A 15,001-nucleotide genomic window follows, 5' to 3' on the forward strand; every position below is an offset into this window, starting at 1 on the left:
AGTACAAGGCAAGGAGACAAGGTAATAATTGCTAGGGACTTTATCACGTGTCTGTACAGTTGAATTGCAAAGTGGAGTACCAGCGAGCCAGCTACTAGGATTTGGTCAAGGATTTGGTCAAGGATCATGGAAGAAGAGAGGAAAACTCGTGGAAGGTGGAGAATCCCGTCTAGGCAATTAATTGGAGACTGCTTAATAAGGAAATCCGGTCGATTAATTATCTACTCGAGTCACTACTGGGTACTGAGGCAGGAATGCAAAGTAAGTCAAAAGGGGAAGAAATGAAGATATTGATGATGTGTTGTGCTGTGTTGTGTTGTGTTTTATGAAACATGACACCGAAAATGATGATTGGTGATGATTGGCCATGAATGATGATATTATTTAATTCCTACGACCTAGGAATGAACAATCTTCTTGGTTGATCGTTTGAAAATCTTCCATCACTATCTATCACTACAATTAAACTTCACATTCAATCCACACACATTCAAGCCTTTTTTCGAGATTGACAACGCTCCGCTGGGCCACTGCCGTGGAGGCTGTCTCGCTTCGCTCCTGTTAGAAAAGGAGAGCATTTGAAGCGAAGCGTTGGAGTTGAAATTTGCTTTTGATAAGGCTGTTAGCTGCTATCAAACATTTTCCTCTTTCCTCTGTGCATTGAAAACTAGAAAAGAGAGCGCGAGATATTGAATGCCATCTATTTTTGCTCACTACCTATTCCACCACTGCTTATTACCTAGGTACCTACTCATCATCGACTTAACACGGTTGTGACTTAGTTGCAGGTGTAAGGGCATTGGTTGTAATCAATCCATAGTTCTGTCGCATTGATACGTAGATAATCAATATTTCGCTCTGACATCCCGCCCTATCTATCTGCTTCGGACCCTTACCTGCCTTGCCAGCATGGCCTGCCTCAATCTAGGCTTGCCCTTTCTTTCCCTCCCTCCTTTATCCACCTTGCTTGTTTTGCCCTACCTGAGTCCTGACAAGCGCTGAGTACCTGGTCCATTGTAATAATGTGTCGAATGCTGGGGGAGTATAAGCAAACTGCTAAAGTTTGATTTTCGGCAGGTAGTCAATAATTTCCGTTTGCATGGGGGGACTTTGGAGATTTCATTGCATCAAATTGCTTGATACTTTTTTCCCATTTCTTTTCTTCCAATTGGACGGGAAAGGAAAAGAGACAGCAGCAGGAACAGGAACAGCAACTAGAGCAAAGATCAAGAATCAAGGGCAGCATCCAAGAGGGAAAAAGCACACCGATACCTACCATCCCTAGCTAGATACCCATTTATTCATCCATCCCTTTAACTCACCGTGTTAAAAAGTCATTGCGAAAATAACCTTGATATTGATAAACCTAATTTTTATTCCGTCGCTGCCTCTCCAACGCTCCGACCTCCCCGTCGCCCGTCAAGTGTGAAAACCAATTCTATATTACACAGTCTCGACAGTTACAAGAATCAAGCCAGGACAATACAACACAACTACACCCACACAGCGTTACCTTCATCTACCTACCGGCACCTACTCCGTACACTCGAATACAAGCAAAGTAGTGAATCAAACAGGAGCACGAACCACCGAACCACCAGAATACCCTACTTGCATCGCCGAAACCATTCAATCCATCTGCCTATGGGAAGTATCAAGCCATTCATTAGAAAATTTTAAAATACGCGAACCATACAACAACTACAGTAGATAATGACAATAATGATAGTAATAATAACAACAACAATAACAATAACAATAATACCTAATAAGAGTCCCTACCTACTAAGAAAGGGGAGAAGATACAAGGACTTCAATTATTATCCTCATCCTCATCCTCATCCTCTTCCTCATCCCATTTCCATCCCATCCCATCCCATCCTCATCCCACACCCATCTCATTGTTGTCTTGTCTCGCTCGAGCTTGTCTTGTCTTGTCTCGTCAATTTTCTGCCTGATAATTCAGACCTCTAGAATAATCGAAAAGATTGGAAATCGTTTGCTCATATTGCATGCATTATTACTTTCCTGGATCAATCTCATTCAACTCGTTCTCGTGCATTTCATTCAACCTCAACCCCTACTTTCAGTCAATTCAATTTAATTCAATCTTTCAAATCTTTCATTTCGCACACATCACATTCAATCATCCTCTCTCAATCAAATATCACCACCACTCTTATCGAACGTCATTTTGCATACAATCAATTCCTACAGACCGAGCGCATCTCGATACAACCATCGAACATCTTCTGACACTTATTGAATTGATCACTGAAGAAAGTGGATTTGAAAGAACGATTTTCCCCCAGATATTCAAGAACGGGTTATTGTTGTCTCCAGGCAGAACGGAACAATGGTTGTCGCAACGATAAAGTTCGTATCTCCTTCATAATTCCTTATTCCTCTCCGTTGTCTTTCTCTTGGACAATTACGTAGCTTCATTGGGGGGTTGATGACCATGATGAAGCCGCTGTTGTGGCATGGATTGAATAATGATCTCGGAGAATCACCTTGTTTCAATGACTTCAATCATAGCTAACATACAATATCGATCTGTAGATGTGTCGTCGTCGGTGACGGTGCTGTCGGAAAGACTTGTTTACTTATATCCTACACTACGAATAAATTCCCTTCCGAATACGTTCCTACAGTCTTCGATAACTATGCCGTCACAGTTATGTGAGTTTGATTTACACCGTCATTTCTCAACTTCATTTCTGCCATCTCTTCAATACATACACAACGACAGGATGTTGTTCTGATCATGAATTTATTAGGATCGGTGATGAACCATATACACTCGGCCTATTTGATACTGCCGGACAAGAAGATTATGACAGACTTCGACCTCTTTCGTATCCACAAACCGATGTCTTCCTCGTTTGCTTTTCGGTCACCTCGCCCGCATCATTCGAGAACGTACGAGAGAAATGGTTCCCAGAAGTTCATCATCATTGCCCCGGCGTACCTTGTTTAATCGTTGGCACACAAACCGATTTAAGAGACGATCCCAGTGTCAAGGAAAAGCTTACAAAACAAAAGATGAAGCCGGTCGAAAAGAGTGATGGTGAGAGGATGGCTAAGGACTTGGGGGCTGTCAAGTACGTCGAGTGCAGTGCTCTGACTCAATACAAACTGAAGGATGTTTTCGATGAAGTATGTATCTCTTGATTCTGGGATGCGGCACACCTTCTACCGAGGTATTCATGAGAAGAGGGAAAATGCTAATTGTGAGTAGGCAATTGTTGCGGCATTAGAACCTCCTGCGCCAAAGAAGAAACAACATAAATGTTTAATTCTTTAATTCAGTTGTTTTACATAGACCAAACAATTAACTTTCTACCTCACCTTCTTTCGTACCGCTTTTCACCGCCACCTCCCAATTATTCTTTCATATCTCATTGTCCATATTCTCTTCGAGCAATTACATAAGTTCGGAAGATCCTGGTGTTTTATTACTGTGGGGGGAATCGAAAGTTACGTTACACATTCACACATCACCGGACTAGTCAAGAATCGACATCTTCTTGCATCTTCAATTCAGAAACGGGGGTAATGATGCATCATCTTGAAACGGTTAGGAAATCTCTAGGGAAAGAGAAGCGAATAGACTCAAGGGATGATACAACACTTCCACATCGAGGGAGATTATATGTTCTGGACAGAATTTGGAGTATTGATTTTCTCAGTCGATTTCCTGGGGAGGGATTTTGAGGTTTGTGGGAATGGGGGGAAGCAGAGAAACGGGTGGACGTGCGAAAGCTTTTTATTTTCTTTTTACAGTCCTCTCTTGTTACTTTGATCCGAAGAATCGATTCCCAGAAAGTCTGCTTTGATTACCTCTTTTTTCTATATGGCGTGTGGGCTGGGGTGTTTTGTAGGTAAAGCGTAAGGGGGCAGGAGTGCAATATACAGAATTTTGATACCTTGATACATCTTATTGTGAGCTAAAATATCTAATTGTTAGCTTGTGTCGGGTTCGACATCCTTGAGCCTGTGAAAGAATACAGCGGCAGGGAGCGTCGTGGCGTCGTGCGCCAAGAAGGGGGGAATTTATGATATCTCGAGCTCGATTCACATAAGACATGGCGTTATGTCTACAGGTACTTCGGATGAGCTGAACTCAATTCATGGAATCGAATGATATTCACCACCGTTTTATTTCCTGTAACGTGAGCTGATTTGAGTTGACTCTGTATTTTGCCGACACCTTTCATCTCACAATCATAACATACATAGCAGAGCATGGCTCTGAGTTTACATGTGTAACGGTTTGTAATGTAAATCAATAAATTGGAGCTTCATTGCGCGAACAAAAAGTCTCGACACGGAGCTTGAAGATAAGGGACAATGGTGATAGGCTCGAGGTTCCGATATTAGTGGACAAGTGGACAGACAAACTTAGACAGACCGTTCGAAGTACCGAGCCGAACCGCTAGCTGGCTCATCGCGGGGAACACTCCCATTGTAAAACTTATCAATTATAAGGTTATGTAACGGATTCTAATCAATGGCAAAGATACCCATACGTGATAGAGCTTATCAAAATCACCCATCAGCAAAACAGTTGACAATTGAAAGGGCGTGCTATCTATAATGGAACACAAGTTCTTGCAGAGATGATCATTTTTGTTCCTATATCAAGACAACATCCAGCGGCTCCCCACCATCGATCTCTTTCGTTCCCCATCTTCCTTCTTCAGCCCTTTGGACATACGAACACAAAAATCTTGGAAAGGACAAACAACAAATGAAGCTCTCCGTCTTCAAGTCGCTGTCATTATTGGCAGCATGTGGGTGTTTTCTACCAACTTTTGTGGTGGGGCATCAGCATGATGAAATGCCACAGCAACATTTGAATGTAGAGAAATTGAGACTTGGAAAGGTCGATGGAAGTGTGAGTAAGGAAGAAAAGCAAGAATTGGAGAGACTTTGGGGGTTTGAGGTCAGTCATTTTTTTGTTCCAAAGTTTTGTTAAAAGCATGTTGGTGCGGAAGAGAGACATGATTTTGAGAGTTTGGTGGTGAATACTCGAGGAATTGTGGCAGTGATGGGGTTATATTCTTGTCTTGTGGATTGATGACTTGATGATAAGACTCTTATGAAAGGTTACCTGCTCAGTGGCATATAAAGTAGGATCTGGACTTTCCCTATCCTGTGCACAGCCTTCTGTCCGATGCATGTGGTTATAGCGATGGACTGAGAGGGTGAATAGGAGGTGCAATTTTCCCGCATTCATGTTTTTCTATCCAATCCACATCTAGTCATTATTATTCAAATCGGGAAATCATCGCATACTTATTGATGAAACTCTGCAAACAGTGGTCTTTCTCAGGAATATCGACATTTGCCCATCTTGAATACAAGAAATGCCTCACTACTCCCGAGGAACTTTTCGATATAGGGATCCTGGGTGTTCCATTCGACACGGCAGTCAGCTATCGGCCGGGGGCCAGATTTGGACCCAAAGCTATTCGAGCCGCTAGTGCTAGACAAACTAGCTTTAGAGGATGTAAGTTATTGTGCTGTTGATCCGTTACCCCACGAACGAAGTAGCAATGAATGGAGAATATACTGTTTCGAAAACTAAAGAGTTGACTTTTCTACCAGTCAATACCAGAGCTGGAATAAACCCCTACACATCGTTTGCTCGCATTCTTGATTGCGGGGATATCCCCGTGACTCCCTTGGATAATGCCGTGGCATTAGAACAAATGACGGCAGCTTACACCGAACTACTCAACCGGAAGCCCCTCTCCTCATCACTCACCCGCCCAAAAATCATTTCTCTGGGAGGTGACCATAGTCTAGCACTAGCAGCACTTCGGGCTCTCCGTATGGTCTACAATCAGCCAATCGCCGTCCTCCACTTCGATGCTCATCTCGATACATGGCATCCAGCCAAATACCCAGATCCATGGACGAGTATGCAAGCGCAATTCAACCATGGGAGCATGTTCTGGCTCGCTTCAAATGAAGGATTAATCATGAACGGTAGTAGTGTACATGCAGGGTTAAGAACACGATTAAGTGGTGATGATTTCGCGGATTATGAGGATGATGATAGACAAGGCTTTTTGAGAATCTCCGCGGATGATATTGATGATCTTAGACCTCAAGGCGTGGTAAAGAAGATTATGGAGAGAATTGGAACGGAAGTTCCGGTTTATCTTAGTATTGACATTGACGTTTTGGATCCCGGTGTAGCACCAGGAACAGGCACGCCTGAACCTGGTGGGTGGACGATGAGGGAGTTGATTAGAATACTAAGGGGGATAGAGGGATTGAATATTGTGGGCGCGGTGAGTGTTGTTAAGTTTTTCAATTTTCATTTCGTGCTCCCAAGGAAGCTATCCAGTTGGGTACCACACGCTTACAATAAGACAACGTTTGATTCTTCATTCAATTGAGGTCATGATTCGCAAACAGCGTTCCTTTCAGTACTGTTGCACGCCCTGCCACCCACCATCGAAATTGTATTCAAACTTTGAACTACGCCTTTTCCAATTCTATCATTTTTGTTGATCAAGAATACTAATCCTTGGATTTCTAGGATGTCGTGGAGGTTAGTCCAAGCTATGATGGGACTGGGGAAGAAACGGCACTCAGTGGTGCGCAGGTGGTTTTCGAAATGTTGACGAGTGTTGTCAAGAGAGGTTTGAGGGATATGGGAAAGGTCACAGAAGTTAAAGAGAGTAGGAAGGAGGAGCTGTAAAAGCAGCGGCTTACAGGTCGAAGGTAAAGCGTGGGTGCGGAGGACAAGCGGAGGAGATCAGATTTTCTGGTGACTCACGTTTTCAGACACTGAGAAGAATGTCGAAAATGTAAGCGTGCTTCGCAAAACAGAATGCTGTGGTGGGATGAATAAGAAACAGGGTGACGCGAACTGGGCGAGTCTAGATTTGATCAATGCAAAGTTGATGCTATAAGATTCCTTGCGGGTCAAGTTCTTTCTTCCATTCGACTTTGATACAGGCTGCACTAATTTAAATCGTCACAAGCAGTAACATATTGCTCGCTCTGATTGTTTTCGGAGGAGCAACACAACGGGTTGCGGATCTTGAGATGAAGCGGATCAGATTCAGGGGTTCAATCTCGAAACCTGTACTCAACGTCCTTTTCATTCAAGGCAGAGTGTGGAAAGCAAGGTAAATATGCCCCAGTGGCATTTCAAACTTTTAGACTACCGAAGAATATAGTGCTCATCGCTGCTTTGGGTAGGTTATTGCAATTTTTCTTTATCACCTGTGGATTTTATTTCGCATCCCCAAATTGAGTTGTCGTCTTTTCCAGTTTATACCAAGGGTAGCTACGCTAGTATACTGAAAATAACTCATTCAGACCCTAACTCGGAATATCGAGCATATTTCAATTGCTCTGTTGTTTCAGATGACCGTTGCGATGATCTAGATAGATGGATATCATCTGAAAACGGTTTGAGGCCGGGCAATAATACGTTGATTGTTCGATAACGTGGGAATACGCAGCAAATCCCTAGAAAACATTCGGTGAAATTGAGACCAGGCTCAGGCATTGAATTATGCAATTGAGGGTTGATGCTAGGGGGTGCTTATATTATGCTTACTTATTCCAATGCATTTCCTGGGGCATTGCGGCACATGAGAATAAGGTTATGTAAAGGCAAACTCGACACGACTTGCTTGGCAGTGAGCATGGCTTTGATCAACAATGTGGGTGGTATTTGGGGAACTTACATGAAAGAATTGCATACTTTCCACGACTGCATATGCGGAAAGCCATTTCAAGTCAGACGCAATGCAAATCCTCCAGGGTTTCAGGATAAGGAAACAGTGATTGCCTCTAAAGTTCTTGCAGTGGGCAAAATCCAAACTCATATAGAACGACCAAGTATGTTCAAACATCGCATGATGGAGGACTTACACTAGTGTAGATCCATCTCGGCCTTTCGGTCTTCCAAGATCCTCACGAGATCATTCACCAGGAGTTCAGCATGGATCTGCTGTTACTTCTAGGTAACTTGTCACTTGCAAGTCACCAAATACCCTAGTAAACATGATTTCACCCTCAGCAGGGAGCAAAAGACGCCAGATTTGTTACAAGGGAACCACGCGGGGTAGCGGGATGTTCCATAACCTCTGTGATCCTATAAAATTGTCATCTCATCATCTTCTTTTCGTAGCTTCTCGGCTTGTCATGGTTGTAACTTGGTCGAAACCTCTGCTTGATGTAGATCAAACCCAAATAACACATGCGGTGAGTCCTCTTGGAAAAATATGTGTGTATTTGCATATAGGATGCCAAAGGATTCTGTCAATAGATATTTGAAACAATAAAGTGCCGAGTCTCGTCGAGAAAATAGCGAGCCCGGCGATTTGGAAAGGCGCAGCAGCCAAGAAGGAATGTTACATTGACTTGACAAAAGCAAAAATAACTTCAAACCAAAATCAACCTCCAAAGCTTCATTTTAGTCGTTTGATATCTGTATTACATTCGAGGAACAGTGTTTACTGCAACCATGTAATCATGCCGAAAAGGATTTCGCGAAGGTTTCGGGGGAACCGGAGGAAGGAGTAAAAGGATCGCGGTTGTTTGTAGAGTATTAAGATCATTGCTCGCCTTGACCTTACTGAGTTGGGAAATTTTGGTCAATGCTTCTCAGAAGCGTTCAGATTGGAATATTTATATCATATATTGGGTGGACTAGGTATTCTAAGCAACGTGATCTAAATTCATCGAATCAGTAACGACGACAGGGGGGGCGATTAAGAAGCGGGGTCAAAATCGCTGTTCCGCAGATAAATCTATGCGCCGCTCTAACTCTTATCACCTATCATGATCCAAATATAGCCAGGCACAAATGATTTCGAATATCCTTCCAAGGAAGGGTCTTGTACCTGAGGATCAAGGGAGTTTGAAATGATACGTTATTCCCAACGACGATATTCGACTGAAAACCCATATAATTAGTTAACTATCTTGAGGTATTCTACAGATCATTGTTTCCTCTGGACCTATTCATAATTCAACGACACACAACAATAGACTCAAGATGCCATCGAGAAGATCGCATATCAAATCACATCACGGTTGTACTCAATGCAAACTCCGGAGAGTTAAGGTAAATTATTCTTGCATGTTGCATGTTGGAAGGCTGTGGGCTTTGTCATAGCCCATGGCCTTTTGAGCGGGCTCATGCTAATCATTAAATTAGTGTGATGAGCGTCAGCCTGCTTGTTCTAGATGTATAGCATACAAGAGAGAATGCACGTATAATTCGTTGATCACTCAAGCACCTGGTCAGCATAGTTTCGAACTGCGGCCACCGCCGAAATCGAAAACCCAAAGGCACAAAACAGCGTTCATAAGACCTTCATCTCAACGTGAACCACCTCAGAGTCAGGATCCATGTTATGGCATTCAAGCACCACTTCCACTTGGTCGATACAAAGAAGCAGATTCCCTTCTCTATCACTATATTAATGTTACTGCTAAGCCCGCGACATCAGCATTCATTAGTCCAGATCATAATAAATGGGAAGGAGCCGTGCAACGAAGCGCTTCAACTCATGAATACGTATACAACGGAATGCTCTCTTTCGCCTCTTTACATCTGGCTGTTCTTCAACCTCAGAATAGTTCAATCCACATAGCCAGAGCGCTGAAATTTCAAAACACGGGTATGACAGAATTTAGACCAGTGTTGGAAAATGTCACAGCGTCGAACTGTGAAGCTGCTTTGGGATTTTCGGGATTATTGATAAGTTCCATATATGCATTTCCAGTAGCGCAAGCCGGACCAGATAAGCCTAGCGAAAGATTGTTAGATTATCTACCAATAATATTTAGTTTGTTCAATGGAACCGTGGCTATATACCGAATGGGTTGGATGAAAAGCCTGAATTCTCCACTCAGTGTGCATCTGCGGAACAAAGTGATGACAGCTGACGCAACAAGCACTCCTGCAGAGGGCGAAGAGTACCTCAAGAAATTAGAGCGTCAAGAGATTGCAAGGCTAAACGACCAGCATCTTCGAGTGCTGTATCATGACGTATCTCAAAAAGTTCGGCGAAATTTAAGAAGGACGGAACAGTTTCCTGGAAGAGCATGGCCTGGGGCGGCACCACCAGCATACATTGGATGCATGAAAGAAAGGGAACCTATTGCGTTGATACTGGTTGCTTACTGGGCAGTAGGACAGGATAGAGGGGTAGGGCATAACTGGTGGGCGAAGAATTGGGGGAGAGATTTGGTGGAGGTAATCGGAGAAGAGCTGGGAGATGACGCGAGATGGGAGTGGTACATGAAGTGGCCGAAGGAGAAAATGGGACTAATTTGATGTGGAGTCTAACACAGAAATGGGATCTATCTTGTGTTCATTGATAAAGGTATCATCACTACAAGGACTCCCCATAGATCTGATTGGACTTGATACTTCAGGAGAAGTTTCCATTACAGGAATGGTTTGATTGATTGATTGATTTCATTTACGTCCATCTTCAGTCTAAGACTATATAGGACGGCTAGGCCTCTAGAGGCTCTAGCGGATAACTTTTTATTCTATAAAAATGGATATATACGATTTAGGGAAATAAAAACAAATGCTGGGGAACAGTGTCCGCTCATTATACACATTATATATAATAAGAAAATTATGAAAATTAAGAAATTGTAAGGAAATCAAAGCCTTTTCTTATTTTTCTAATTATTTCTTCTTTATTCTCTTCTTCTTTTTCCTCTTCTACTATTATTCCTTCCTTTATTTCGTTTTGTATAAAAACTCTAGCCAAATGCTATGCTTTTGTAGCGATTTTGGTGATATTGATGAATTTAATGGCTAATTCAATATCTACTTTTGTATGGAGTAGGAACTATATAGTAATCTTAAATAGTGGTATATTCTTGAATATTTCTTTTCTCTTTGCTTTGTATATGGGACAACTAATAAGGAGGTGTTGTGGAGCCTCAATATTACTATATATATATTTGTTATCAGAAAGTTTGAATCGATATAAATAAGATTTGATATATTTATGATCTAATTTGAGTTGAAAATATATGCTAATAGTGTTTTGCTTAGTTTCGCTTGGTAGCTTGATTTTCGATCCTATTTTTTATGGAAATAGCTTTAAATAGATCAAAGGGGATTGATTTGATCTGAATTTGTATTGATTGAAAATAAAAAGTCATTGATCTGAATCGTATTTTTTGATTATTATATTTAGAAGTCCAAAACTTGTTTTGTTTGAGATAGAATATATTGTGGTTGTTTTCTTTGCTAGTTTATCTGCTAGCTCATTTCCTTCTACTAAAGTATGTCCTGGAACCCAATTTAGAGATACTTCAGCTCCTTTTGCTTTGATGATTTCCGCTGTTTTGATTGCTCGAATCTGATAGGCCTGTCTAGGGTGGTCTGATGGTGTTTTTAAGCGATATAGATCAGCTTGGTTGTCCGAATATATCTTGAATTTGTTGTCAATACAAGCAATTATGCTAGTATATTTAATAGCTCTAGTAACCCCGTAAAGCTCTTTATTATACACTAGTTGATTACTACCAATATTCAATTGTTATTGATATAAAATTCGATTGTTTGATTATATTACGATTATACCTATACCTATACCTATTCCTTTTTCAGTAGAAGAGGCATCAGTATAAATGTAGGTAGTATCCTTATCTCTGTGATTGAAAACGATATTGTGAAGAATAGTAGTATCTTCTTTTGATGAATTACTAATATTAACTCTAAAGGGAATTTCCTTTTTCCATAGGGGGAAGTTAAAGTAAATAATCTTTTCAAGTAAAATAGGATTGAGATTCTGATTTATTGATTCTCTAATTCTATCAAGTTGGATTGATTTATATCGTTTTCTTTAAGGAGTAGGGATTATTTCCAAATCGGTTTGATATTGAGCTGATATTTCTTTTTCGATATTGATTGGATGATTTAATAAGAGTTTAGTTAGATAAAACATGTATTACCTAATATTTAAATCTAATCGAATTTTTGGGGGCTTTAGACCTGCTTCTATTTCTATTGGAAAAATTGGGGCTGTTTTGAAGACTTCTAATATCTTTCGAAAAGCTAGATTTTGAAACAATTGTATTATATTTTTGAAATGAATTTGATCTCTTCATTAAATCACTAATCCATAATCAGCTATACTGATTACATATATTATATATAATTATCTAAGGGCTTTAAAATTAAGGCCCTTTTCGATATTAGTTAATCGAGTTATTTGATGGAAGGTATTTTTCGCTTGTATAATTTGAATATTAATATATTGATCGAATTTGAGATTCGGGTCGAATTATATTCCTAGTTATCTAATGAGAGATTGGGGTATAATTATTTTCGAATTGGATAGTGTGATTGGATATTTTTTTGTTAATTTGAATAATGAAAAGTGTATTAGCTTTGTTTTTGCTAAATCGAATTGGATTATATTTCTAGAATTGAGTTTATAGATTTGTTTTGTAACTTTCTCTAGGGTTTTGATATTCTTTTTTTATGTAAATGAATATGTGATTAAAGTAATATTATCTATATAGGAAAGAAACTTAATCGAATTGGGTAAAAAGAGCTCCTTGATATATATAAGGAAAAGAATTGGAGAAATCGGGCTGTCTTGTAGTATTCTGATTGAAATTGGTTTGAAAGATTTGATTTGATTATTAAAAGATAATTTCAATTATCTTTGTTGAAGAAATGAGGCTATTCAGGCTATCAGATTTGTGGATAGTTTTAGCTTTTTACAAATATCTAATAGTCGATTTCTCGAAATGTGATCAAATGCTCCCTTTATATCCATAAATAATATTGAGGTCTTTTTACTAGCTTGCTTATTTCTTTCAATTTCTGTAGTCAATAAAAGTGCAGTATCGATTACTGATTTCTTTTAGTATCCTTCTATTTGACTCTTATAAAAGAGATGGGTTGTTTCCACTAAATATCCTAATCATTGAGCTAGAATCCTTTCGCTTATTTTACCCAGGCAATTTAAGAGTGCAATTATTCTATATACTTTTGAAAGAGAATAATCTGGTTTGAAAGCTTTCTTCAGAATAACTTCTATAATTTGTTTCCAACATTTCGGGTAATATTCTAGATTAATAAGTTTACTAAAAAGAGTAAAAAAGGTTTGTAGGATTGCTTTATAAGCCTTTATAATGATCTCTTAAGTGATTCCATTTAGGCCAGGGGTTTTTCCTTGGATTTTGATTGAACAGATATTGCTTAATTCGATTTGAGTAAAATTAGGTTATTCCTATTGCTTGGATTGTTTATACCTTTCCTATTATGATTTTAAGATAATAAAAGAGGGTGGGAATAGAATTGATCTGAAAGCAGAGTATTTTCCTTCGAAAAAGCTTTTTGTTGCAATATCCGGTATTCTTTAATCTTAAAAGTCTTTAGTATAGACTATTACTTTGAAAATTGTCTTTATATCCTTCTTTTCTAGAAACTTATTTCAATAATCCTTTTTTACTATTTTAATAGCTTAAAAGTATTTGTTTCTAGCGATTCGATATTCTTCCTTAGAATTATAATTCTTTAGATCTGATTCAATTCTTTACTTTGCTTCTCTTAACTCTTTTCGAAAATCTTTTAATTTAGATGTCCACCATGATTTGGCCTTTTTAATTGAAACAATTTTAGGTATACACTTTTCTATTGCTTTTTAAATAATCCTAATAAGTTCGTTTGCTACTTAATCTAGAATTAGATAATGATTATCTTTGTTTTTCAAAAGGTTTAAGAAATCCTCTTTGATTGAAAGGATTAATTCTAAATTTGATAGAATAGGGGAATATAAGAATTCCGATTTGAATATTGATTTGAACTTTTTTCAATTCGCTAGCTTAATATTGTATCTAGCTATTAATCTAATATTAGAAGTACTTAAATCTTCTTTTTCTTTTAATTCGAATAATATTCCTGTATAATCAGATTCTGTATCTAAAAGCGTTTGTCAATTGTGAATTTGAGGAGAGATTCTCTCTGATATTAGTATTAGATCAAAAACACTTGGATTAAGGAGATTAGTTTGATAGAAAGTACTAATTCCGGGCTTGTTTAAAAGAATGAGATTCTGATTTTCAAATTATTCAGTTAATTAATCAACATTTCCGTTTTTCTTCGAAAAAGGATCCCATTATAGGTAATAGGCATTGAAATTACCTAAAAGGATGGTTTCTTATATAATAAATATATTATATAAGTATCTTTTGATTATGAAACCTTTTTCTTTAGCTTGATTAGTTTTATTGTATATATTGATGATTTGAAAGGTTTTGTTTTCATTTTGACAATTGAAAATCTGTATATCAGAATCTATTAGAGAATCGGAAGCTAGATTGATTGTAGCTTGAAGAGTTTTTGATGTGTATAGTAATGTACATGGCCGGTAATTAGGATTGAGTTTTGATAATATTTATGTGAAATTGGAGTATATAATAGATCTTGAATTTGAGTAATCGATTCTGTTTTTAATAATCCAAGGTTTTTGAATTATAATAAGGTTGATATTAAGTTTTATTGCAAGCTATAGAATGTTCTCTATAGCTTATGAACTTCGATTGAGATTTATTTAAAGGATTCGAATATTAGTGTAACTTATTAATGAGTAATATTCGATTTTTGTTGAATAGCCTAATAGGTTTCGCATGTTTTCGAATTTACTATATGATTCCCTTAGCAATTCGAGCATTTTACTTTTAAGTATTGATAGAACTTTTCTTTAATATTATATACCATATACAAGTATACTAATGTAATGTGCTTGTCTCCACATAATCTACAGGAAGGGTTTTTTCTATAATAGGTATCCTGATGTCCAAATCCTTGATATTTCTGATATTATGTAGTTGGTTTTGATTTGTAGAATTGTTTTATTCTTATACTATTTTCAGCAATATATAATTACTTTCGAATAGCTAATTCTGCTTTTGATTTTATAGCAAAAGTAATAACGATAGTATTCTCTTGTTGATAGGCTTTTCTGAAGACGGG

General features: G+C 38.6%; 3 protein-coding genes across 3 annotated transcripts; all 3 read left to right on the plus strand.

Annotated features, from left to right (window-relative positions):
* Nucleotides 1–2,356: 2,356 nt before the first annotated feature.
* On the plus strand, nucleotides 2,357–3,307 carry EAF02_001874 (uncharacterized protein; the record flags this gene model as incomplete). The annotated part of the gene is made up of 4 exons (XM_038897922.1): nucleotides 2,357–2,376; nucleotides 2,563–2,682; nucleotides 2,781–3,159; nucleotides 3,242–3,307. 4 exons carry the CDS (start codon nucleotides 2,357–2,359, stop codon nucleotides 3,305–3,307), a joined length of 585 nt encoding a protein of 194 aa, XP_038762897.1.
* Nucleotides 3,308–4,511: 1,204 nt separating this feature from the next.
* Nucleotides 4,512–6,930, plus strand: EAF02_001875 (uncharacterized protein). The gene is made up of 4 exons (XM_038897923.1): nucleotides 4,512–4,948; nucleotides 5,326–5,515; nucleotides 5,614–6,305; nucleotides 6,557–6,930. The coding sequence occupies exons 1-4, from the start codon at nucleotides 4,754–4,756 to the stop codon at nucleotides 6,716–6,718; spliced, it is 1,239 nt and encodes a 412-aa protein (XP_038762898.1). The 5' UTR covers nucleotides 4,512–4,753; the 3' UTR covers nucleotides 6,719–6,930.
* Nucleotides 6,931–8,854: 1,924 nt separating this feature from the next.
* On the plus strand, nucleotides 8,855–10,656 carry EAF02_001876 (uncharacterized protein). Its single transcript, XM_038897924.1, has 2 exons — nucleotides 8,855–9,103; nucleotides 9,197–10,656. Exons 1-2 carry the CDS (start codon nucleotides 9,035–9,037, stop codon nucleotides 10,319–10,321), a joined length of 1,194 nt encoding a protein of 397 aa, XP_038762899.1. The 5' UTR covers nucleotides 8,855–9,034; the 3' UTR covers nucleotides 10,322–10,656.
* Nucleotides 10,657–15,001: the final 4,345 nt, after the last annotated feature.

This window comes from Botrytis sinoallii (genome assembly GCF_014898435.1).
Source record: "Botrytis sinoallii strain Bc 23 chromosome Unknown BSIN_002, whole genome shotgun sequence".
In the NCBI taxonomy this organism is placed as follows: Eukaryota; Fungi; Ascomycota; class Leotiomycetes; order Helotiales; family Sclerotiniaceae; genus Botrytis; species Botrytis sinoallii.